This window comes from Boleophthalmus pectinirostris, unplaced genomic scaffold (genome assembly GCF_026225935.1).
Source record: "Boleophthalmus pectinirostris isolate CB_2022bp ecotype Guang Dong unplaced genomic scaffold, ASM2622593v1 HiC_scaffold_22, whole genome shotgun sequence".
Taxonomy (NCBI): Eukaryota; Metazoa; Chordata; class Actinopteri; order Gobiiformes; family Gobiidae; genus Boleophthalmus; species Boleophthalmus pectinirostris.
Genome location: NW_026571190.1, coordinates 32,709,045 through 32,729,642, shown reverse-complemented (window position 1 = coordinate 32,729,642; position 20,598 = coordinate 32,709,045). Strand labels below are relative to the sequence as shown.

Genomic DNA, 20,598 nt, shown 5'->3' with positions numbered 1-20,598 from the left:
TATTTTCCACATTACACAACATAAAGCCATTTTACTTTGCCACTGTGCAACAATCAGATCAAATAAAATCAAAATCCTAAACCATTTTGGCAGAACAAACGGAGCGCATGCGTGGAAGTTGACGCCCACTTTTTATGGAATAAGCCATTTGAAAAAACAAAACAAAAACAGCTTGTAAAATTGTTCCGTGTGCTTCTTTAACGTCAGAATTCAAAGATAATCTAACAAAAATGTCGCTTGTCATATTTTAGCAGCAGTAGGTTATAAATAAGTTGGTATTTTCCTTACTTACCCTTCATCAAACCCCTTTTTGGTGGGTGATGGTACAGTCCAACGACGTCCTGCGCGGGAGCGGAAAGCGTGCGCCAAAGTGAGCAGAGACAGCGGGGGTTTTGCTGAAAAATAAGACTTTTTTCCACATAAAGGTAATTATATGATCATCGTCAAGCAAGAAGATGATTTAACGGAATGCATGTGTGTGTCAGTAATGCGTTAAGGCCATTAGCTAACAAGCGAGATTGTTTGTTTATTGTTTTGGATGCGTCATTGGAAAATATAGGAGGCGTTTTTTTTGTCAGTGCCATAGATCTAAACATTTTATCTTCTCTGATGTTTTTTTCTCAATTATTTCACTCACTTTTGATTGCATTTAGGATTTAGCTTTGAGACTTGTGGTTGGCAATGGGGAGGGGCCATTTCAGTGTAAGATGTGAAAGATCTGAGCTGTGTATGGTGGGATAAATAACTTCTATAGCAAATTTTTGGTCCAATTTTCTATTTATTTGTTACAACCAGGGTGACTAGACGTCCCTATGTACCCGGGACAGTCCCAGTTTTGAGCCCTGTGTCCCCCGTCCCAGCAGATTTATCCAAAACGAGTGATTTGTCACAGTTTAATACAAGAAAAGTCCCAGGTGTCCCTATTTTTGATCAGTCTGATCCCTGTCAACAGTAAAGAGGCATCAATTGTCATTTCTTTAGGTAAAATACAGAAAAGCTGCTTAAAAATGATCAAAACACAAGGAAAATGTGAGTGCTGACACACATGGGCCAAGTGCATAACAATTTTCCTTCATTTTGTGCTCGTTTCACAATTTTATTATTACCAACCACCACAAACCAGGGATGTCACAGTTTTTTATTTTGTAAATCTGGTCACCCTAGTTGAAACATATGACTTTTAATGATACAGTATATTTAAAACCAGTTTACTGAGATCATTCTGCATTAGTAGTAGGTTCAATGCTATTATTTATTGCAATATTCTCTGTAGCAATATATCCTGCTTCAAAATGAATCGTGATAGGCCTAGAGGGTTCCTACACTAGATTGTGCATGATTTAAACTTATGTAATCGATGTCTCTGCTTTATATTGTGTTGATCTGATCAAAGTTTACTAAAATATGTTGTCTGTGCTCAGTTATCCTTCAGATCTTAAGCAAAAATGGCCAGAGACTGGAAACCTGGTGACCTTATCTTTGCCAAGATGAAGGGATATCCCCACTGGCCGGCAAGAGTAAGATTTTCTGTCTTTCACTTTAGAAATATGAGTCATGTCAATAATAAGGAAATGTATTTTTATTTTTAAGGGTGCATTGTGTCACTTTTCTGGTTGTTGTTTTGTCTGGAGTGTTTCACCATATGGTATTAAACCTTTTTATCTTCATGGAGACCAAACCAGACCAAGTTACAGGTCAGATCTGTGGAGAGGCGACCCCTTTCACAGTCTCAATGCTTGTTTTTGTAGGCATGTTTGAGCTATAAAATCACCTGTAACTGAATAAATGAAAGTTAGAGCGGTGAAACATTTCAGACAGAGTAATGACCTATCCATAGAAACAAGGAGGTGATGGACCCCTGACCAAAAAGTTACACAGTGCACCTTTAAGCACCATTCAAGCTAAATGTAAATGTGTGTACAGTATATGTAACATTTTAATTCTCTTTTTTTTCTTTACAGATTGATGAAGTTCCTGACGGAGCAGTGAAGCCATCCAACATGAAGTTTCCCATATTTTTCTTCGGGACTCATGAAACGTAAATTAGACATCATATATACTCATTATTTACTGGTACATGTTTGGTTAATCTGTACGGTTCACTCTTCATTCAACAGGGCGTTCCTTGGTCCAAAAGATATTTTTCCATACCTGCCAAACAAAGAGAAGTATGCCAAACCCAACAAGAGAAAAGGCTTCAATGAAGGATTGTGGGAGATTGAAAATAACCCCAAAGCTGAACTCACTGCTCCCAAGGTTTTGTCCTGTTCCTTTTGTTTCTGTACTTTTTTCAGTTTGGAGCCAACAAATCAATCAAATCAAATATTTTTTTTTGTGTATGTGTTGCATCCAACTACTATTTTATATTTTTTCTAAAACTTTTTTGACAGTGTTTGCTAATTTGTGCATTGTGTCTCCAAGATAACTGCTGAACATTTCACCATAGAGATACCCGTAGAACACCCCCAGCATGATGTTACTGCAAAATATCAATTATAAGGCAACACAGAAACTTTAAACTTTCAGTTATATTAATCTATAAAATTGAGTTTTTATCATTATTGGGATATCAAAGTCTGTATTGAGATTAGTTTGAAAAAGCCTCTTAGTAAAAAATTGTTCACACTCTAAATGTTTTTGGTGGAGAAACAATTATCTATAATATCTAATAATTTAACTTTACATAATATAATTAATACTTTTTGTTTGTTTGTTTTCAAAGCCGGTTCCTCCTAAAACTTTGACTGAAAAAGAATCTGGCAGCAGCACAGAAGCAGAAGAAGATGAGAACAAAGAGACCAAATCTAAAGTAAGTTCTCTTCCCCATTTTCTATTGACTAAGTTAACTCCCGTGCGTCAATGTGCTACTGGTCATGCAAGCTGCTTTTGCTTCTCTTGTCTGCATTGTTTGTCCTTGTCATATAACTCAAACTAACACATACATTATTTTTAAAGGTCCTATATTACGCAAAGTTGACTCTTTTGAGCTTTAAGCCATGTTAGAATGTTGTTGCCTCCTCAAAAAATACCCGCAGTTGTGTTTTGTTTCACACATGAGTAATTCTTTATTATTAGTCTGTCTACATCTCCAAAGTTCACAATGCTCTGTTCCACCTTGTGATGTCATGTAGTGGTAGGTTTCAGGTCCACAGCTAACCTTTTACCTCATGTTCAATAGAGAAGGGCAATTCCAGGTCTAAAATACTCCAGATGATTCTTGTGAAGTTGTATGGAGTTTAAAAACACAGTGGAGCACTTCTTTATTACCTTTTTACCGCATGACATCACAAGGTGGAGTGTTTTTTCTTTGAGAGATGAACTCAGCCTAAAAATGAAACAAAACACAACTCCAGGTCTGTTTTTGATAAGGATTATAACAAATCAGTAAATTGTGTAATATGGATCCTTTAAGTTTTATTCAGAGCAGATTCTTTCCCTGTTAACATTTGTAACTTAACCCCCTCCACACTGCGTCCTGTGTCTTGGGTGCGTTTAGGTCCCAGGGAGTGACGCTGAGCAGGAGAGTGAGAAAGTGGAGGAGGAGGATGGTTCTGTGGTGTCAGAGCAGGGTCCTCTGAGTAAGGATGTACGTACAATGCATGCTGGGAAATCTTTAATGGTGATGGCAATTTTTAGGCTCTCTGCTTAGGGAGGCATGGGCTCTTGGTGGGTTTCTCTTGGTGGTTTGAGCAGAGCATCACTTTGTAGCCTCGCTTTATTTTAAGTCTTACTTATATTTATTTTAGGGGTGGTGGTATGTAAAAATGTATGAAAGTACCTTCTTGAGGAGGGTTGGATATCATCAAGTTGCTGATACAGTACATAACTCAATACGATATGCATCTCGATACAGAGAGCTTTGGATTCAATGCAATATATTTCAAATCAGTTCAATGCGGTTCAATTAAAAATAATGGTTAAAGTTATTGTGTAAAGTTCATAAAACATGCTCATTTTAAAAATCAACACTGAAAATGTCAAATATGTCACATAAATGAGTTTCCTTCCTCTAAACAAGCAACAAAACTATAGCTCTGTAACAAACTAATTTAGTAGAATGTACCAAAAAATACTCTTGGATACAGTTGCTCACAATATCAATACTGTATCAGCACATTAAATGATACGATATATTCGGTACAATATATTCGATATTTCAATATTTTTGCACACGCTTATTCTTGACTAATTTAGGGTTTTCAAAAACAATCCTCAGATACTAAGTGAAACTAAATCTAGTACTGAACTAGAAAATATATTGGAAAAAATATAAATACTGAAAAGCAAGTTTTTATTTTCACTGTGGTATCGAGTATTGAGCCTTTTCTTTTGTATCAAAACTGATCGTTTTAAATATTGGTATTGTGACAACACGAGGTATTATTAAGGTTTTTACTATTAGCTATGACTTTGCATGTCTTTGGGGTTCATACATAACATATAAACTGCACTTAGTTGACACTGTTTTATAATTGCATGGCTTTCTTTGTGCTGGATCAAGGTAAGATGTGCTTCTGTGGCACTTGTTTGCTCGCTGCTACTGAAATGTTTCCAATAACTATCAATTCAGTGGGTTTTTGTACTGCCCAGTACCACAATACAGTCTCCTCACAGGGCTTCAAAAATGTGGACATGAACTTTGAGGTAAATCAGTACATCAGTTTCCTTTCTTTTATTGTAGAATTATGATAAATATTTTTCCCATTTGATCTGCAATGATTAGTGTCAGAATTACCACAGTGGTGCACTAGATGGTGCTGTTGCTTAGAATTCAGATTCTGGTCAAAGTAGTTTTTAGTTCACACTTATAATGATTTCTACATTGTTTTGCTCAATAATGAACTGAATCACAGTTTTTCTAATGGTGCCAAACACTTTTTTTCTTTTCAGGGTGGTTCCCAGAAAGATTCTAAAACTAAGAGAGGACGAAAGAAAAAGGTAAGATTGTCGTATGGTGTAAGTTGTTTTAAAGTACATGATTGTGTTTTGACTTGACTGACTTTACACAGAATGATGAAATAGAAAATGAAAAGGATGACGCGCCTGCCAGTCCAGTTAGTTCTGCAGGTGAGCGGCTTTACTTTGATCGGGGGAATTTTACAGTCCGTCACATTCAGTTGTACATTTATCTTTCTGATTTGAAGGTGGAGATAATCAAAAACTTAGAGGAAGAAAGCCCAAGAATGACAAGCAGCTTCCCCTTCAGGAGAGTCATGGATCAGGGAATGAAATGTAAGTACAGGAAGAAACCAGTTTATTCACACCTTAAAATGACATCAAACTGTTAAATTTTATTATGGCAACGATGAGATATTTTGTATTTTTAGTCAAATAAGTTCCAGTAATGAAAAATAAAAATGTTATGAGCCTTCAAAAAACCAAAGCCAACAGTAGTATTTGTGGTTTAGTGTGTAATAAAATACGCAATTAAGAATTAATATGGGTCCAGTAAACCCTAGATATGATTTTTTTGCCTTCAACTGAAACGTTAGCTGTGTATAATAAACAAGCCCATGAAAGCTACATTATGTAACTTTTAAGACTAACAGATGAAAATAGACTCTATTCACGCTTACATCGCAAACCAGGAAGATGTTTGGAAACATGCAATTACAACTTCCTGTGTTGTTACCGACATTGGGCTCACATAACATGGATTTATTAAAACTGACTGAGATAAAACCCACTAAAGTAAATGTGATCAGCTGTAAAATGAAGACTGCATATGTATGTGCTCTTTGGAATCATCTTGAATTTGTTGCCCTTGTCTCTTCTAATCGCATGTACCCAGAGCACTTGGAGTTGTGTGTTAGTGGGGAAATGATGAAAACTGAGGTATGGTTGTAATTGTTGATTAGCTGAACATAACAGAACTCTACAATGACATTTAGATGAAGAAAACTGGGCCTGGGAAGTTGTAATTGCATCTTTCCAAACATCTTCCTTGTTTGTGACGCAAGCGTGAATTGAGCCTATAAAGCACGTGTTTTCATTTTGGTTGTGTTCATTGTGCTGAAACACGTTTGTCTGTATACTGTACAGTCCCACAAACCTTGTTTGGCCATGAGGTGTACCTCCTCCTGCTTGTTTCAATGGAAATATCTTCCTTTGATGCCATACAGGTGAAGATTACAGTCAATCTGTCTCTAAGGAGAATGTTCCAAAGTATTAAACTTTTAAACTTTGTATTTCCATGGAATCATGCGGGTGACATTCCACCTCCATAAGATTACATACTGTACTTTTAAATAAACAAATAAGGTCAAATACATTTGTGAATGTTTTCCAACTGTGCTCTGATGTTACTCACGTTTATCTATCATCTTTTACTAAACCGCCCTTGAAGTTTCATACTTTGTGACGTTCTGTGGCTAACCCAAACTTTTCCATTGAAATTGCTTTACGTTTCACTTCACTTTGCCTCCAGTTGCATTTCATGAGATGTTTTTTTTGTCTTATTCTTGGTAAATTGAGTAAGGTTCCATTATGTGTTTAGGGAGACAGATTCAGACCGAAAGAGGAAGAGGACGACAGAATCCAAAGGTGCAGAGGACGAGAAGAGGAAGAGGAAGGATGAAGGTAAAAAGACGGAGGCAGAGTCCAAGGAGCCCGACCCCAAGAAGAGGAAGAAGTCCAAAGATGGCCTCTCGTCTGCCTCTGAAGATGAAGAGGTGCTCACTCATGTTTTAATCACATTTAACACGATTATAGACGAGTCCACACAGGAAATGTGTGTTTTCCATTATTAATTATGTACAGAGAGAGGTGGGAGTTGTAGTTGTAGTTGGAAGTGTAGTTTTGTTTCTGAGAGAGACATGTTTTTCCCATGTACTTTTTCTCAGGGAGTATTACGCAATTATTTAGCTTTCTGTTATCTTTCTATTCTGTTATGACATTGTTCCCTCATAAAAATTTGCCTGAAGAGGTTTTAGATGTCATCCATGCATGTTTGAGTATTTTAGTGATCTCTCCCTGGCCTTATTCAAGAACCCTTCTCATGGTTCGCTGTAAGAGTCTGCGTAATCCTCTGGCCACAAGCCCACGTCATCATGCTCCCACACGACAATTCTCCATAAATACACAAAAGCCTGATACAAATCTGCACACAGCAACTTGAAAAACCTGGTGCAGTAGATTCATTAGTGGGATTCACGCTGATTGAGTTAAGATAGTGCTCTAAAGAAAGCAAAGAGAGGAGAGATTCAGAGCGTCAAAACCAAGCGATACTTAGAAAACATGTAGGTTTTTTTTTTTGGCAAATCTGTAACATGTTGATCTAAATGTTATGTGTTTGCAGTTAATACCCACAGAAGCAAATATCCCCCCTCTTTAAGTTCCATTATTCGTTAAAGACACATACACAAACTAATAAATTAATAAAAAATATGAGGGTATTTTCAAGGTCTCTGGCATATTTTTTGTCTTGCAGAAAAACCAAGGCAAAAAGAAGAACGCAGAAATAGAAAAAGACGTGAAAAGAAGGAAAGGGGAGGAAGTGTAAGTGTGTTTGGGCTGTAAATAATGGAGCTCAACAGTGATCACTTGCTCTGGTTTCACAAGCGAATTTTCCATTTATTTTTCCCTTAGACTTTAAAAAAAATTCAAATATTAAGAGTTCAAAAACATCACAGAGAATAATCAGACTAACTAATATCTGTAACACGGTTGTTTTAAGTCCAAAAAGGCAGCTAAAACGCTTTAATAATTTGCCGGATTATAAAGTTTCAGAAACAGATTTTAAATTAAAAAATATGTCTCTCGTTAGTTAGTGATAATGAAGCTTTCAAACTTTACTTTTTTTTTGGAAAATCTATGGGACAAATGTGGGAAATTTACTTCTAGAACCACTATTACACTAAAATATTGGAACATTGTGTAGAATAAATTTTTTGTCCTCAAATCTATCAGAAAAAACAAAGATGATGGCAAGAAAGAAGAAAAGGCTGGAGCAAAGAAGAAGGGTGAGTGTTCTTGAGGGAAATGGACAATATTTGCTAACATCTTATGAAATCATTAAAAACATAATTTTATTTAAAAAATGCCTTAACTTAATATTTAGCAGAGTTTTAGACTTTTATATTAACAGCTCTTCTACATTTTAAATTAAAAGTTTGGGGCTTTTACAGAAAATTATCATTAATATAGAGGACCGAAAATGACATAATTAGAAATAAATACAAAAATACATTTTGGAATTAAATTAAATTATGAATTTAAATATAAATGTGTAAATAAAAATTATATTTTTACACATTAACGCATACATTCTAAAATTTATGTTTACGTTGTTTTTTTTTTTTGTATAATTATTTCTTTCAACATTTTTCTACATACTTGTATTTATTTAATTTCCAATTATGTAATTTTTGGTCCTCCATACATTACTGCCGTTGATACTCATTCTGCAAAATCTTAACGTTGAGATGTGATGTGCATAACTATGAATTATAAAACACTTTTCCTAAGAACATTTGCTCAGATCTCAAATTTACTTACTCATCCCAAATCAGCGGTTTACATCATGGTGTTATATTTGTTTTTCTGTTTCACAGAATTGTCCACTGACTCAAAACTCCACAAACTGCACAGTGAAATTAAGATTTCCTTGAAAATAGACAACCCAGTGAGTATTCAACACAGATAACGAGACTTTTTTATTCACGTTCGCTTTAATGGGGTGTTGTTTGGTTCATTTGCACATTTAACATTTTACTTACATTATTACTTATTTCATACCTGTTTTAGTTCTGTTTTTGTTCTATTGTCTTGTCTTCTCTAGTCTGTCTGGAAAAAAGCTTCATGCATTTATAGTCTGGTACAGATGTAGACACCAGGAAGAAAAGTGACAGTTTTTATTTAGATGCCCATTAGCTATTGAAAAAACTAACAAAAACACAAAGCAAAATAAAGGTTTGATTACGTAAAGGTGCATTATGTAACTTTTTCACCATGTGGCATTAAACCTTTCTATTTTCATGGAGACTAAGGCTACATTTATATGAAGACTGTCTGAACAGAAGATTCAAAAGTGGCGTCACATCTTCACTTTTTATTCCACGTTTAGACGAGCGTTTTCAGGGGGAAATCTGTGTGCATACAGTGACGCAAAAGTGTTTGGAATTCGATTGGGTATGCATGCCAGGCGGCTCGGTGGTGACGCTATGTGGTGATGTATGTGACTTAAACACATATGCGACGTGAGTAGATCTGACCAGAGTTTTGCGTCTTGGGCAGTGTGGACGGAAACGCTACGGCGGAGTGTGTTCAGCTTTTCCACTCTGGAGGGTGGTTTCAGATTTTTGCATTTTTAAGCCCCAAAAACGCCATCACCGTCTAAACAAAAGGCACTTCTAGTAAAATATTTTGTCGTTTTTACTCGCAAGCGTTCTCGTGTACACAGGCTCTAAACCAAAAGCAAAAAAGGGGTTTGCCGCCTATTTCGACATTCTTCATTACAACGTGTCTCTATTTAGACGTGCCGGTTTTCCAACACTTTTTTAGTATCGCTATTCCGACACGTCATATATGGTTCTCAGCACATCGCCTACATGACGAAATGATTGAACCACAAAGGGCCCATGCAGCCTCCGTTTTAGATTTGATATTTTTTCCAAAGGCTGGCCTATGCTCTTTTTAAAAATGCATGACTGTTTCCCACGGCGATCAGTTAAGACATTTTCCCACTGTCTGAAATCCGATGTGGCCGAAGTATTCTCTGATCAAGCACTTGAAATGATACATGGGAGCACAAAGTATAATAGACTATCACATTAATATTATTCATGTCGGAAAGCATGTAACTGACAAAACTAGACCAAGTTACAGGTCAGATCTGTGGAGAGGCGACCCCGCTCACAGTCAGAATGCCTTTTTTATAGGTATTTTTGCGCTGTAAAACCACCTTTAATTGAATAAATGAAAAGTAGAGATGTTTAGTGCCATATTGTGGACCTTTCCAGGCAGAGCAATGACATATCCATATAAATAAGCAGGTGACGGACCCCCATTGGAAAAGTTACACTATTCACCTTTAACTAAAAATGCCTGCATAAATTGAAAAAAAATGCAGGTTTTAGTGATTAGTATGTATTGGGGTGGTCCAAAAATTTTAGATTAGGAGCTTGCATTTGGTTCCATATCTGGCCAAAATATTTGGTCCAAATTTTATGCAAATTTATTTGGTTTGCTGTTATAGTAAATATTAATTAAGTGTATTCGAATTTGTCATTTTATTCTGGAAACACAAACTGAAATTTGCATAAAAGTTGCTTAGAAAGTCCAGGAACCACCGGGGCTTTGTTGTCATCACAAATATGTGCCTGTGCTCGTTGACACCTGCAGTAGATCCTGTTTCTGATCTTCACTCTGTTTGGCTACAGTTAAAACTTTAAGTAAGCTTCATCCCCTTTCAGCAACATCATTGACAACTTTCCTGAAATGCACAGTTTTAGCAGCTTCTGAAAGTCTGCATCATCAGTCCAGTCAACTTGGGAATTGTTAAAATGTTTTTGGCAGATCAAGAGCTTCGAAGTGCTGGGGTTGACAAAATCACTGATCTGCTTCCCTTCATAATCTGCTTGATTAAGGTCATCACGTCGCTTTGGTGGAACCTCTGAACCTTCATTTCCATAATATTGTGAACCATCGGCTTCTTCTGTTCTTCTGTCACACTGGAGGTGAAGAATATCTGGCCAATCATTTCTTTACTCAAGTACCAAAGATGTCGGCGGGAAGCTGTTAAAGCTGCTTTCTTGATTTTGAATTTTCATACTGTGACAGCTTCTTAAGGAAAACCAAATCATTTTTAGGAGCTTCAAAACTTCATGCAACTTGAACAACCTCTGAAACATCTCCTTTTTCTTCCAATTTTTTTCTTAAATCATCTTTTGGATGCCAAAACCTTATGCAGGGTTCTAGTCGAGGTTATCTGAAACTTTATTTTTTACAATTCTTTGATGGACCACCCTAGTATGTAAGCTGGAGTGTTCCTTTGTCAAGCCAAGAGTGATAGTGGTACATTTTGAGGTAATAAAAGAAATAAGTTAGTTGGAACTGATTCAGGTGAGCTGATTTTGTGCTGTCTCAAATAAAGTTAAGTCACATTACAGTTTTTCAGATAATCACTCTCCTCGTTTTGTTGAAAATCAAACTAAATTGATCCGGGTCCTGAAAACGTGTTGTTAAAATCCATTTTGTATCGTTTAACTTTTTTGGCGGTGTTTGTTGATGTGCGCATTGTGTCACCACAGTAGTCACTGAACATTCCGCCACAGACACACATGCAGAACACCCCCAGCATGATGCCACAGCAAAAAAAATCTAAACTTGCCAACTGATTATGTCTCCATGTGAATTCTGCAGGACATGAAAAAGTGCATGGATGCTTTGGATGAGCTCAGTGCCCTCCAGGTGACCACCCAGCACCTCCAGAAACACTGTGAACTCATTGCAACACTTAAAAAGGTACAAACTATTTAATTTACTTCAAATCGCACTCACTTGGGTCAGACTTTAAGGTCCTAGTTTACACAAAATGGATCCCTGTGAGCTTTGAGTGATGTTATAATGTTGTTACCTCTTCAAAAACAGACCTGGAGTTGGAGAAAATAGTGTAATATGGGCCCTTTAAATTTATATTGTCCTGTGAAAAATGAAGTAATGTGATGTAATGAAGTCTCTTTTCTTCCAGATCAGACGATTCAAAGCCAGCCAAGACATCATGGACAAGGCGACCATGTTGTATAATAAATTTAAGAGCATGTTTCTAGTTGGAGAAGGAGACAGTGCTCTGAACCAAGTGCTCAATAAGTCTATAGCTGAACAGAGACAACATGAAGAGGCAAAGAAAGGAGCACTGAAGAAAGCAGAGCAAGGCAAAGAAAACACTGGTGTGTATGTGTCAGGACAGAATTAATATGAACATCTAAGAGTTTTCTACCAACTACCCCATAAATAAGCATTTACAGTAATTGCTTGGACAAAATTTTAGTTAAAAAAAAGCATGTAGTTACAGCATTTTACTAGTCAGAAATAATTGTGTGATCAGTGATCACTACCATAATCTTTAAAGGTGCTCTGTGTAACTTTTCTGGTAAAGGCTCTTTCACCTGTTGCTTATCTTGCATATCTTTTCTCAAGTAGTGACCAGGGTCCTTTGTACTTTCAGACATCTTACTCCAGATCTAGTTAATTTTAGTAGAACTAATATTCTACTAATACTAATCTTGAGACCACATCCTGTTTCTCGTACTGTACTCTCACCGCCATCTGCTAAAAGATCTGCTTTTAGGACACACCATGGCAAATGGATGGAAAATCCTAATTGATTCAGAAGGGTCTGAAGCTAGGCATGTGTCATCACATGGTCCAGTAACTCTCTTTGGGCGGTTAGTTTAGGTAGTATCTCTGTGTGACTGAGGCTGCCTCTGTCTTTGCACAGACAAGACTGTGAACAGTGAAATGAGCCTGGAAGAGAAGAAGGAAGCCATAAAGGAGACAAATGAGGAGGTCCCAGCAGCAGAGCTCAATAGGTACTCATGTCATCATGTGTACAGTTATTATCACCACCTCGTGTGGAGCCACAGGTTTAAGATGTACAGTAGATCACAGACTGTCTGTTTTAAGCCTTTATATAATAAGAATTAAAGTAAATAATATTAGCTAGGATATTGTTTTTATCTTTCCAATTTCCCATTTTAACTCTTCCTTTTGTATCTGCAGTGCCTTAAAGACACAAGAGGAATCCTCCTGAGCGCCACAACAGCCCACGTCTAGGCTCCTTGAACCATCTGCCCATGTGCGGCTCAAAGCTTCAGTAGATCCACGTCACTCTGACGTTTGTTATAAAGTGAGAAAAATACTCACTTCAGACTTCGGTTACCGTTACCACCATTAATAAATGTCCATTCCATTCAGAACTGAAAACCAGTAAAAAACATTTGTTGCCAAAGGTTTAACCATGTGTGATTTTTAAGTATCATTTTTACCCATTTGCTGTAAATAAGAGTATTTTTGTGTCCAACCTGTTTAAACCTCCATGAATAAAGTGGTCTTATTATATCTGCCTTCTACTTATTGTGATACATTTTTTTTTGTTTTTTCAGTTCACTCCTTTGTGCTTTTATTTTCAAAATAAACTTTAATATTCTTAACATTCAACAAAATTATCAAACTGAAAAAATAATTTAACTATATAACATTTGTAAGTTGGAACACGCTGTAACATACAGCAGTAAAACGGGACATTAGTTAAAGGCGCCTCTGTCTATATAGGGATAGGCCAGGAAGTTTCCAAGCTTGTTTCCTTGTGTGTCGTAGTGCAGCTTTCGAAAACACTTGTCACAGAAGAGACACGGGTCACTAGGAGCAAACTCGTCATTGGAAGTATGCCACCTAAAGAAGAAAACACATTTAGTGCTTTATTTCTTTATAATTTTCATTTGTGTGTTTGACAAACCTGCTGATGTACACGTGACAGACTGAGCACTTGTGCGTGTCAATGCGATCCTTGTGGATGAGCACAGGGTAGGTCTTTTTGTCCAGATAGTCGTTCTTGTGCATCAGCCTGAAGAGTTTGAGGCAACACAATTAAGAGCAGATTAAACCCTCCTTTGAGCTGATGTAGATTAGTCTCACATTAGCGGTGTGAATGCTCGTTTCATGTGTGGTTGCCCTGGTTACGCTCACACAGACTTGTGAGACACCAAACGAGGATTTCTTTGTATTTGGTGTCAGTGCATGATAACGCAGCTAAAGTCACATCTTGTGATAAACCACAGTGTACGAACTAAATTATTTCAGATCAGGAGGAACATATACGAGGTATAAGCACAGTAGCTTCCTGTGCAGTAGCAAACACACTAATTATGTTGGTTATATAAGAAAAAACATTTTTGCATTTAGTTTTAAAGCTAATGTGTTAACTGGTTGCCGGGCAAATCCAGAATGATTTCTCTTATGACGTCAGTTTGGTTCACATGCTCCCCGCTGCATCTCAACCCTGGACAAATGTGATTGTGAAATCAGATTTGGTTTTTCAGTGACACTGAAATGAAGGAGCTGCTCATTGGTCATGTATGATTTACAAATAAAATCAAATGAATCTGAGATAAACGGAGTTTAGTGCTCCGCTTGTTTTTTCTGCAGAAATTCGTGATGTTTTTTAGTCTCCTGTCATATTTTTTATTTTATTTTTTCCTATACGGACAGACCACATGTGTCCTTGATTTCCTAATCCACCTGTCAATCAAACCGTTTGAAAATGAGGAGATTCACCAGTGACCAGACTCCCACCTTTGTAAAGAAATTAAGTGTGTGTTCTGGGTCCCAGGCAAGGAAATTGGTAGAAATAGAAAATAAAATAACTAGAATTACATTTATACTATAATGTACCATATTTTTTGTTAACTTCCTGTCAAGTAAGTGTATTCATTTCCATGTAGATTGGCCTTGTATTATTCTACTGTAGCCACAGCGCACTGACTGACCTGACGTCTGTGATGATGACCAGGTGCTCACAGTCTCCTTGGTGACAGTACAGGTACGGGAACCCCACTTTCACTTTCAGATCCACAAACCGCGTGTCCTCCATCTTCCCCTGGGTGAATGCTGGAAAATTTCGAGTCTTTGCCCATTCAATAGTTGTACTAAATCCAGGAAAGAATCAAAACAAGGTATACATTAATATTTATAGTTCCTATATACTTTAAAACAAACAAATCTCTCAACATGGAGACAAGCAGGTGATGGACTAGGGCTGGGTATCATTAAGAATTTGCCAATACGATACATACCTCGATACATAAACCACGATACGATACATATCTCGATACAGTGAGCTTTCAATTCGATACGATATATTTCATATGGTTCAATAAAAAATAATGGCAAATTTTTTCCTGTGATACTAAAAGTCATTTTAATAATCAAAACAGTGAAAATGTCAAATGTGTTGCATGAACGAGTTTCCTTCCTCTGAACAAGCAACAAAACTGTAGCGCTGCAACAAAATAATTTAGTAAAATGTACCAAAAATACTCTTAGCAATGTATCGATACAGCAGCCCACGATATCAATACTGTATCATCACATTAAACGATACGATATATTGATATTTTTGCACACAGCTATGGACTTAAAGTTACATAATGTAGGGTACGGTAAAGTGCAAAAAAAAAAAAAAAAAGTACAAAATATCTAACCCCTCTTATGGTTGAAGAGGCCAGTGGTTAATGCGACTTACATGCTGAGATCCCGGCACTCTGGAAAACGCATGTCGTTGTAGAAGACCCCTTCAAAATAGAAGAAAGCCGACTTGTACTGATCCTAAAAGAGAAACAAGATTTAAACAAAAATGTATATAAGTCATATCAATGTACAGCATTGAAGTAACTGAATACTGAGAACACTTATTCAGAATACCAACTTAAAAACTTTTATTGGATGGTATTCAAAATATAGTTGCTTTCCTAAAGTCAAAGAAACACTTGAAGTAGTACTTCACAGTACTTCATCAGAAAATTCAGCATGTGTGATTTTGAGTGAGTGAGAGGAAATGCAGAACAAACGGTGAAACAAACATTAAGATGTTTTTAATCCTATGTTGTGTTTTTACGTTATAATTTAAATGCAACTCAATGTAAAAGTATTGTAAGTATTCAAAATATAGTACTCTGATTGGACCGTGTTACAAAATATATTTTAATGCATGTACTGAGTATTGTGTAACTAACAGGGTAGCCGCGGGGTCTTAAAAGTCTGAAAAAGGTCTTAAATTTCATGTGCCTTAAAAAGTCTTAAATTATGTTGTCCAAGTCTTATTTTTTTCTTAAAGGTCTTAAATTTCATTAGCATATATTTTTTTTTATATACAACCGGGCTGCAGTGCAATGTTAAATGTCTAATTTGGAGTCTGCGCAAAGAATACTTTGGTTTCTGGTGCTGGCGGCAATGAGTAAACAATCAGTAGAGTGGACGAAGATGTTGGATGGATCATGGGGAAGTGTCGGTTTAATCCACAGTGGCTCTTAGATTCTAGCTATATAGTTGGTTGGTCATTATTAGAATTGGATGTTGTTGTTTTTTTGCCTGCATAATGGGTGTGATGTTGGTCTTAATTTTCATTTAAGTGGTCTTAAAAAGGTCTTTAAAAAGTCTTAAATTTGGAGTACCGTATTTTCCAGGCTATTACACGCGCTCTTAAGGCTCCAACCCCATCAAAAAGGGACCGCGCCCCACAATCCAGAGCACCCCATACACGAATCCACTCGGGTGTCCCAGCACGACTTCAGTAAACTACAAAGCCGTACCACCCGCAGCGCACGCAAACACACACGGAGCAGACAGCGACAGCACAGTGAAATCAAGTGCAATGTGCCACTTCTAGACACAACTGAACAACTGAGTCACTGCGAACACGCCGACAATCCAGCGGTCCCAGACAGCACCCTCCCTACACGCCACAACTGAACAAAGCCCAGAGTCACCGTGAACGCGACAAACAAAGTCTCACTGACCCATCCAACTGTTGTGTTTTGTTTAAAGTCCAGTGCGGTTTATTTGTGAAAAAAGTTCGAAAATAGACCATTTAATGACAGTGCGCCTTATAATCCAGAGCGCCTAATAGCCCAGAAAATACGGTAGTCAAACTAACTAGTCGAACTAAATACATTTTCAAAGTATTCTTCCCATCTCTGTCAATGTACAAATACTCACTTTACTAACAAATTCTGGAACCAGGTCAGGGTTGTTACTAAACTCCCCACACTTGCAAATCGCTGACACAGCAGATGGCGTCTCTGAGCTCTGCCAGTGTGTGCGAGCCGGTCATCAGCAGAGTCATATGAGGCCTGGAGTAGTTGAACTGAGAGGAAATAACAAATTTAATTCATCAGCATTGAAATCTGAATTTTCTGACATTGACTCACTTTATCAAACACAGCAGGGTAGTAAACATTTATGGTTAGAAGAACATCTCCTTCTGGGACCAGATTTTCTGTCTTCTCTGGTTTCATCTCAACTGTTACTCGGTCCTAAAATTCAGAAACACAAGATAAAAGTTAGACATTATATATTTCACCAACTTTTCAAGAGGCCAATTTTTATGTGATTAAAAACTAACAAAACTACCACTACTATTACTGTCTAGAGATGCAACTAAATAATTTTTCAGTTATTACTTCTATGATCATTTTTAAATACCAAATGAAGGTTGAAATATAGAGAATGAAGGCTTCTAGAGAATATTTATGAAGTCTGTTATCAGATTTAGTTTATTTCTTTCATGACATTTGTGTAGTTGTTGTTAAAAGGTATTTTGACACATGTTTTAGAGCAGGGGTGTAAAACTAATTTTGGTCCGGGGGCCGTATCCAACCTACTTTGATCCAAAGGGGGCCGGGAAAAAAAAGGCATATATATCCCAAAAATAGCAATAAGTTCAAATATTTGTGCAGAGAAACGCAAATCATGAAAATAGAATTTTTTTAAATTGATGAACTCTTTCTTTTACAAAATATTACAATATTATGAACAACCTGAAACTTTAAGAAAAATGCAATTTCAACACAAATTTTTTACATTAACTTGTAAGCAAATAGGAATAACTAAATTTTTCTTGGAAAATCCTGCACTTGGCATCCATTTTTCTCATTTTGGACATTTTGCTGATGAGGGTGTCACGGTCAACAGTCAAAACGATCGTCTTTTAAGAGCGTTTGAAAAGAGACAAGTCTTCATTTGTGCTGCTCTGGTGGGAGGGGCCACGCACAGAGGCACTGGAGATGCTGCTATGCTAAACAGCGCAGAAAATTACCAATATTTTAATAGAAAATATAATTAAAATATTTTAATAGAAAATATTATTAAAATATTTTAGTAGAAAATCAGCCGAGAGCCAGATCCAGCCCCCGGGCCGTATGTTTGACACCCCTGTTTTAGAGTCTATATAGTCAGATCAGAATAAGATACTGATTATTTTAATTGCAGACTAGTGAAGATTATTCCTTTTCTAACATCTAAGGTGGGGAAGTCTGTATGAAATGTTGTTTTGAAAGACTTCTCACCAGTTCATCTGCATAACGCTCGTGTCTGTTCTTTGGACATTTCTGAGAAAGTTTGTAATCTTGTTTCTTTTTCCGATGTCTGTTGAAACAAAGAAGAGAATTTGGATATTTTGGTCAATTAAATTTGCCCTTGATTCATATTTGAGATCACTGATGGAAAAAGTTACTCACATCAAAGTGGCGAGAGTTGCACCTTCAGGCACGAGGGTGGTGTCCGGCTCCTCGTCTCTGGGATGGCAAAGAAGAGAGTCGGTGCTGAAAAGAAGAAGCAGGAAAATAGCTATGGTCAACTTTACTTTTGCACTGAACAACGAAAACAACAGTTACAGCTGTCTCTTTAGTTTAAGGTGCTTTATGGGACTTTTGTGGTCGTAATTCTTTCAGTGGAGATGTTTTTGCTTTGCTTAAAACAGGGGTCCACGTTTTTTTTCACTAAGGGCCACATATCAAAACACAGTGAAGGACCAATCAAAGGCTGTGGACTCGAGGTCAATGTAGTTTTTTTGGTGGTTGGTAATAATAAAATTGTGAAATGAGAGCGTAATTAAGGAAAATTGTCCTGCAGAGACCATTCATGACATAACATGTGAGTCAGTATAGTCACATTTTCTTTGTGTTTTGGTTGTTTTTAAGCAGCTTTTCTGTATTTTACCTAAACAAATGACAATGTATGCCTCTCTGTACTGTTGGCAAATATCGAATTGGTTAAAAATTTGTACACCTGGGACATTTCTTGCATAAAACTGGGACAAATCTGCTGGGAAAGAGGATATGGTGCTTAAAACTGGGAATGTTCCGGGTAAATAGTGACATCTGGTCACCCTAGACATGCCTGGCCTAGAATGTTCCACAGTATGGCATTAAACATTATCATCCATCTCCAGGGACAGTTGGTTGGTCGATACTTACCAGAACATACCAGACAAAGCAATAACATCTACATAACGAAAACCAGGTGACGATTCCTGCCCAAAAAAGTCATAGTGCAATGTCTTTTTTTACAAATACATCAACTGTAAGGTGACCAGACTTCCCTATTTACCCAGCACAGTCCCAGTTTTGAGCCCTATGTCCCCTGTTCCAGCAGATGTATCCAAAACCACTGATTTGTCCCAGTTTTATGCAAGAAATATCAAAGGTGTCCTTATTTTTAACCAATTTGATCCGTACCAACAGTAAAAAGTGGCACAAATTGTCACTTGTCTAGATAAAATAACAAAAAGCCACTTAAAAATCACCAAAACTTAAAGACAATGTGACTACACTGACTCACTTGTTAGTCATCAAAATTGTGTAATGTAATTTATTACTACCAACCATCACAAACCAGGGATGTCCCAGATTTTGATTTAGAAAATTCGGTCACCCTCATCAGCTGAACACTTTCAATTGTTGTTTCAACTAATTTTCAACAAGTAACAGCTTTGGATCACATGTCTTAACTAAAATGTAGTAATTCGCCGGAACAGTGGTGGGAAAATGAGAGATTTTGGACTTAAAAGACCCAGACAGGCACGTGACGGGTGGGTGACGATGATGATGGGTGCATGTCACGAGCTCCTAGAAACTCATTTCCATCACCCAAAATCAGCCGTATCGATCCAAATTATCCAACCCAAACCGATAAATACACGCGTAAAAGCTGTGCCAAAGTGAATACCTGCAGATGGACTTGAGCTCAGCCATAGTCCCTTCGTCTATGCCCATCTCTTTGGCAAACTGGGCATCAAACTCGTCATCGTCTGGCTGTTCGTAAGAATATTGGCTCGGGTGAAGTCGCTTGAGCCACTCGCTTCTGAAAGAGTCGATGTGAAAAGGTTTCGTGTTAATATCGACGCATTCGTATTCTGGGATGTTTGTTTTGGAGTCACTCGCCGCCATTGTTGTAGTTCTAGTGTTAAATTTGCCGCGAGCGACGTGAGTTTGTGCGCTACCGCCCCCTGTCTGGAGGAGGGAACACTGCGGAATATTTGGCACAGTGAAAAAACAAAAACTGAATGAAATACTCTCTGAAAATCTCACAACTATAATAATAATCGGAATATTTAAATGCAGTGGTGGCACATAATGAAGTAAAAGTAGTAAAGTCAAGTCGCTGTGAAAGGAATTAACTTATGGAATAGTCTTGACAAAGAAATAAAAGAATTAAGTACAATGATGGCATTTAAGAAACACATAAAATCAAATGCAATGTGTATGTACGAAAAAGAAAACTAAGTTGTTGTGCATAAAAGTGAAGATTTCTGTTTGCGATTGATCAGTAATTGTGCCTGAACTGATTTGGACTGTTTAGTAACCATCGGTGTTGATGTTTTGTCTTGAAAGGGAAAGGGAGGGGGGAAGATAACATAAGATTTCTCTTCTTTCTGCTCCTTTTCATTAATTTCTTGTGTGTCTGATGTTGTGACACTCTCGATGTCTTTTTATACTTTATGAATGAAATAAAATAAATAAATAAATAAAAATAAATAAAGTACTGTACTCAAACATACATTTACAAGTAGATTTTACAGTGGATACTTTTTACTTTTACTAT

At 37.0% G+C, this 20,598-nt stretch overlaps 2 protein-coding genes across 6 annotated transcripts; one reads left to right on the top strand and one right to left on the bottom strand.

Annotated features, from left to right (window-relative positions):
- The first annotated feature begins 237 nt into the window (after nt 1-237).
- Nucleotides 238-13,059, top strand: psip1a (PC4 and SFRS1 interacting protein 1a). 5 transcript variants are annotated; one of them, XM_055158226.1, is made up of 18 exons: nt 242-425; nt 1,422-1,517; nt 1,962-2,038; nt 2,118-2,256; nt 2,723-2,809; nt 3,497-3,586; nt 4,615-4,644; nt 4,891-4,938; nt 5,010-5,067; nt 5,145-5,232; nt 6,497-6,671; nt 7,430-7,497; nt 7,909-7,961; nt 8,553-8,623; nt 11,362-11,463; nt 11,690-11,888; nt 12,440-12,530; nt 12,721-13,059. In XM_055158226.1, exons 2-18 carry the CDS (start codon nt 1,446-1,448, stop codon nt 12,749-12,751), a joined length of 1,479 nt encoding a protein of 492 aa, XP_055014201.1. In that variant the 5' UTR covers nt 242-425; nt 1,422-1,445; the 3' UTR covers nt 12,752-13,059. The 5 variants fall into 5 exon arrangements, with proteins under 5 accessions (XP_055014204.1, XP_055014201.1, XP_055014202.1 ...); XM_055158229.1 differs by lacking the exon at nt 12,440-12,530 and having other exon boundaries at nt 238-425; XM_055158227.1 differs by lacking the exon at nt 4,615-4,644 and having other exon boundaries at nt 244-425.
- Nucleotides 13,060-13,093: 34 nt separating this feature from the next.
- snapc3 (small nuclear RNA activating complex, polypeptide 3) lies at nt 13,094-19,982 on the bottom strand. Its single transcript, XM_020930611.2, is given in 10 exon segments — nt 13,094-13,392; nt 13,457-13,564; nt 14,487-14,645; nt 15,242-15,324; nt 16,714-16,762; nt 16,764-16,861; nt 16,926-17,030; nt 18,063-18,141; nt 18,234-18,317; nt 19,723-19,982. Coding segments are annotated over 10 exon segments (1,134 nt in total). The 5' UTR covers nt 19,944-19,982; the 3' UTR covers nt 13,094-13,244.
- Nucleotides 19,983-20,598: the final 616 nt, after the last annotated feature.

Bases quoted from the DNA above. Each gene is read 5' to 3' on its own strand.
- psip1a (XM_055158226.1), top strand. From the start codon at position 1,446: ATGGCCAGAGACTGGAAACCTGGTGACCTTATCTTTGCCAAGATGAAG. The intron at 1,518-1,961 runs GTAAGATTTTCT...TTTTCTTTACAG, and splicing joins ATCCCCACTGGCCGGCAAGA to ATTGATGAAGTTCCTGACGG. The intron at 7,962-8,552 runs GTGAGTGTTCTT...TCTGTTTCACAG, and splicing joins GGCTGGAGCAAAGAAGAAGG to AATTGTCCACTGACTCAAAA.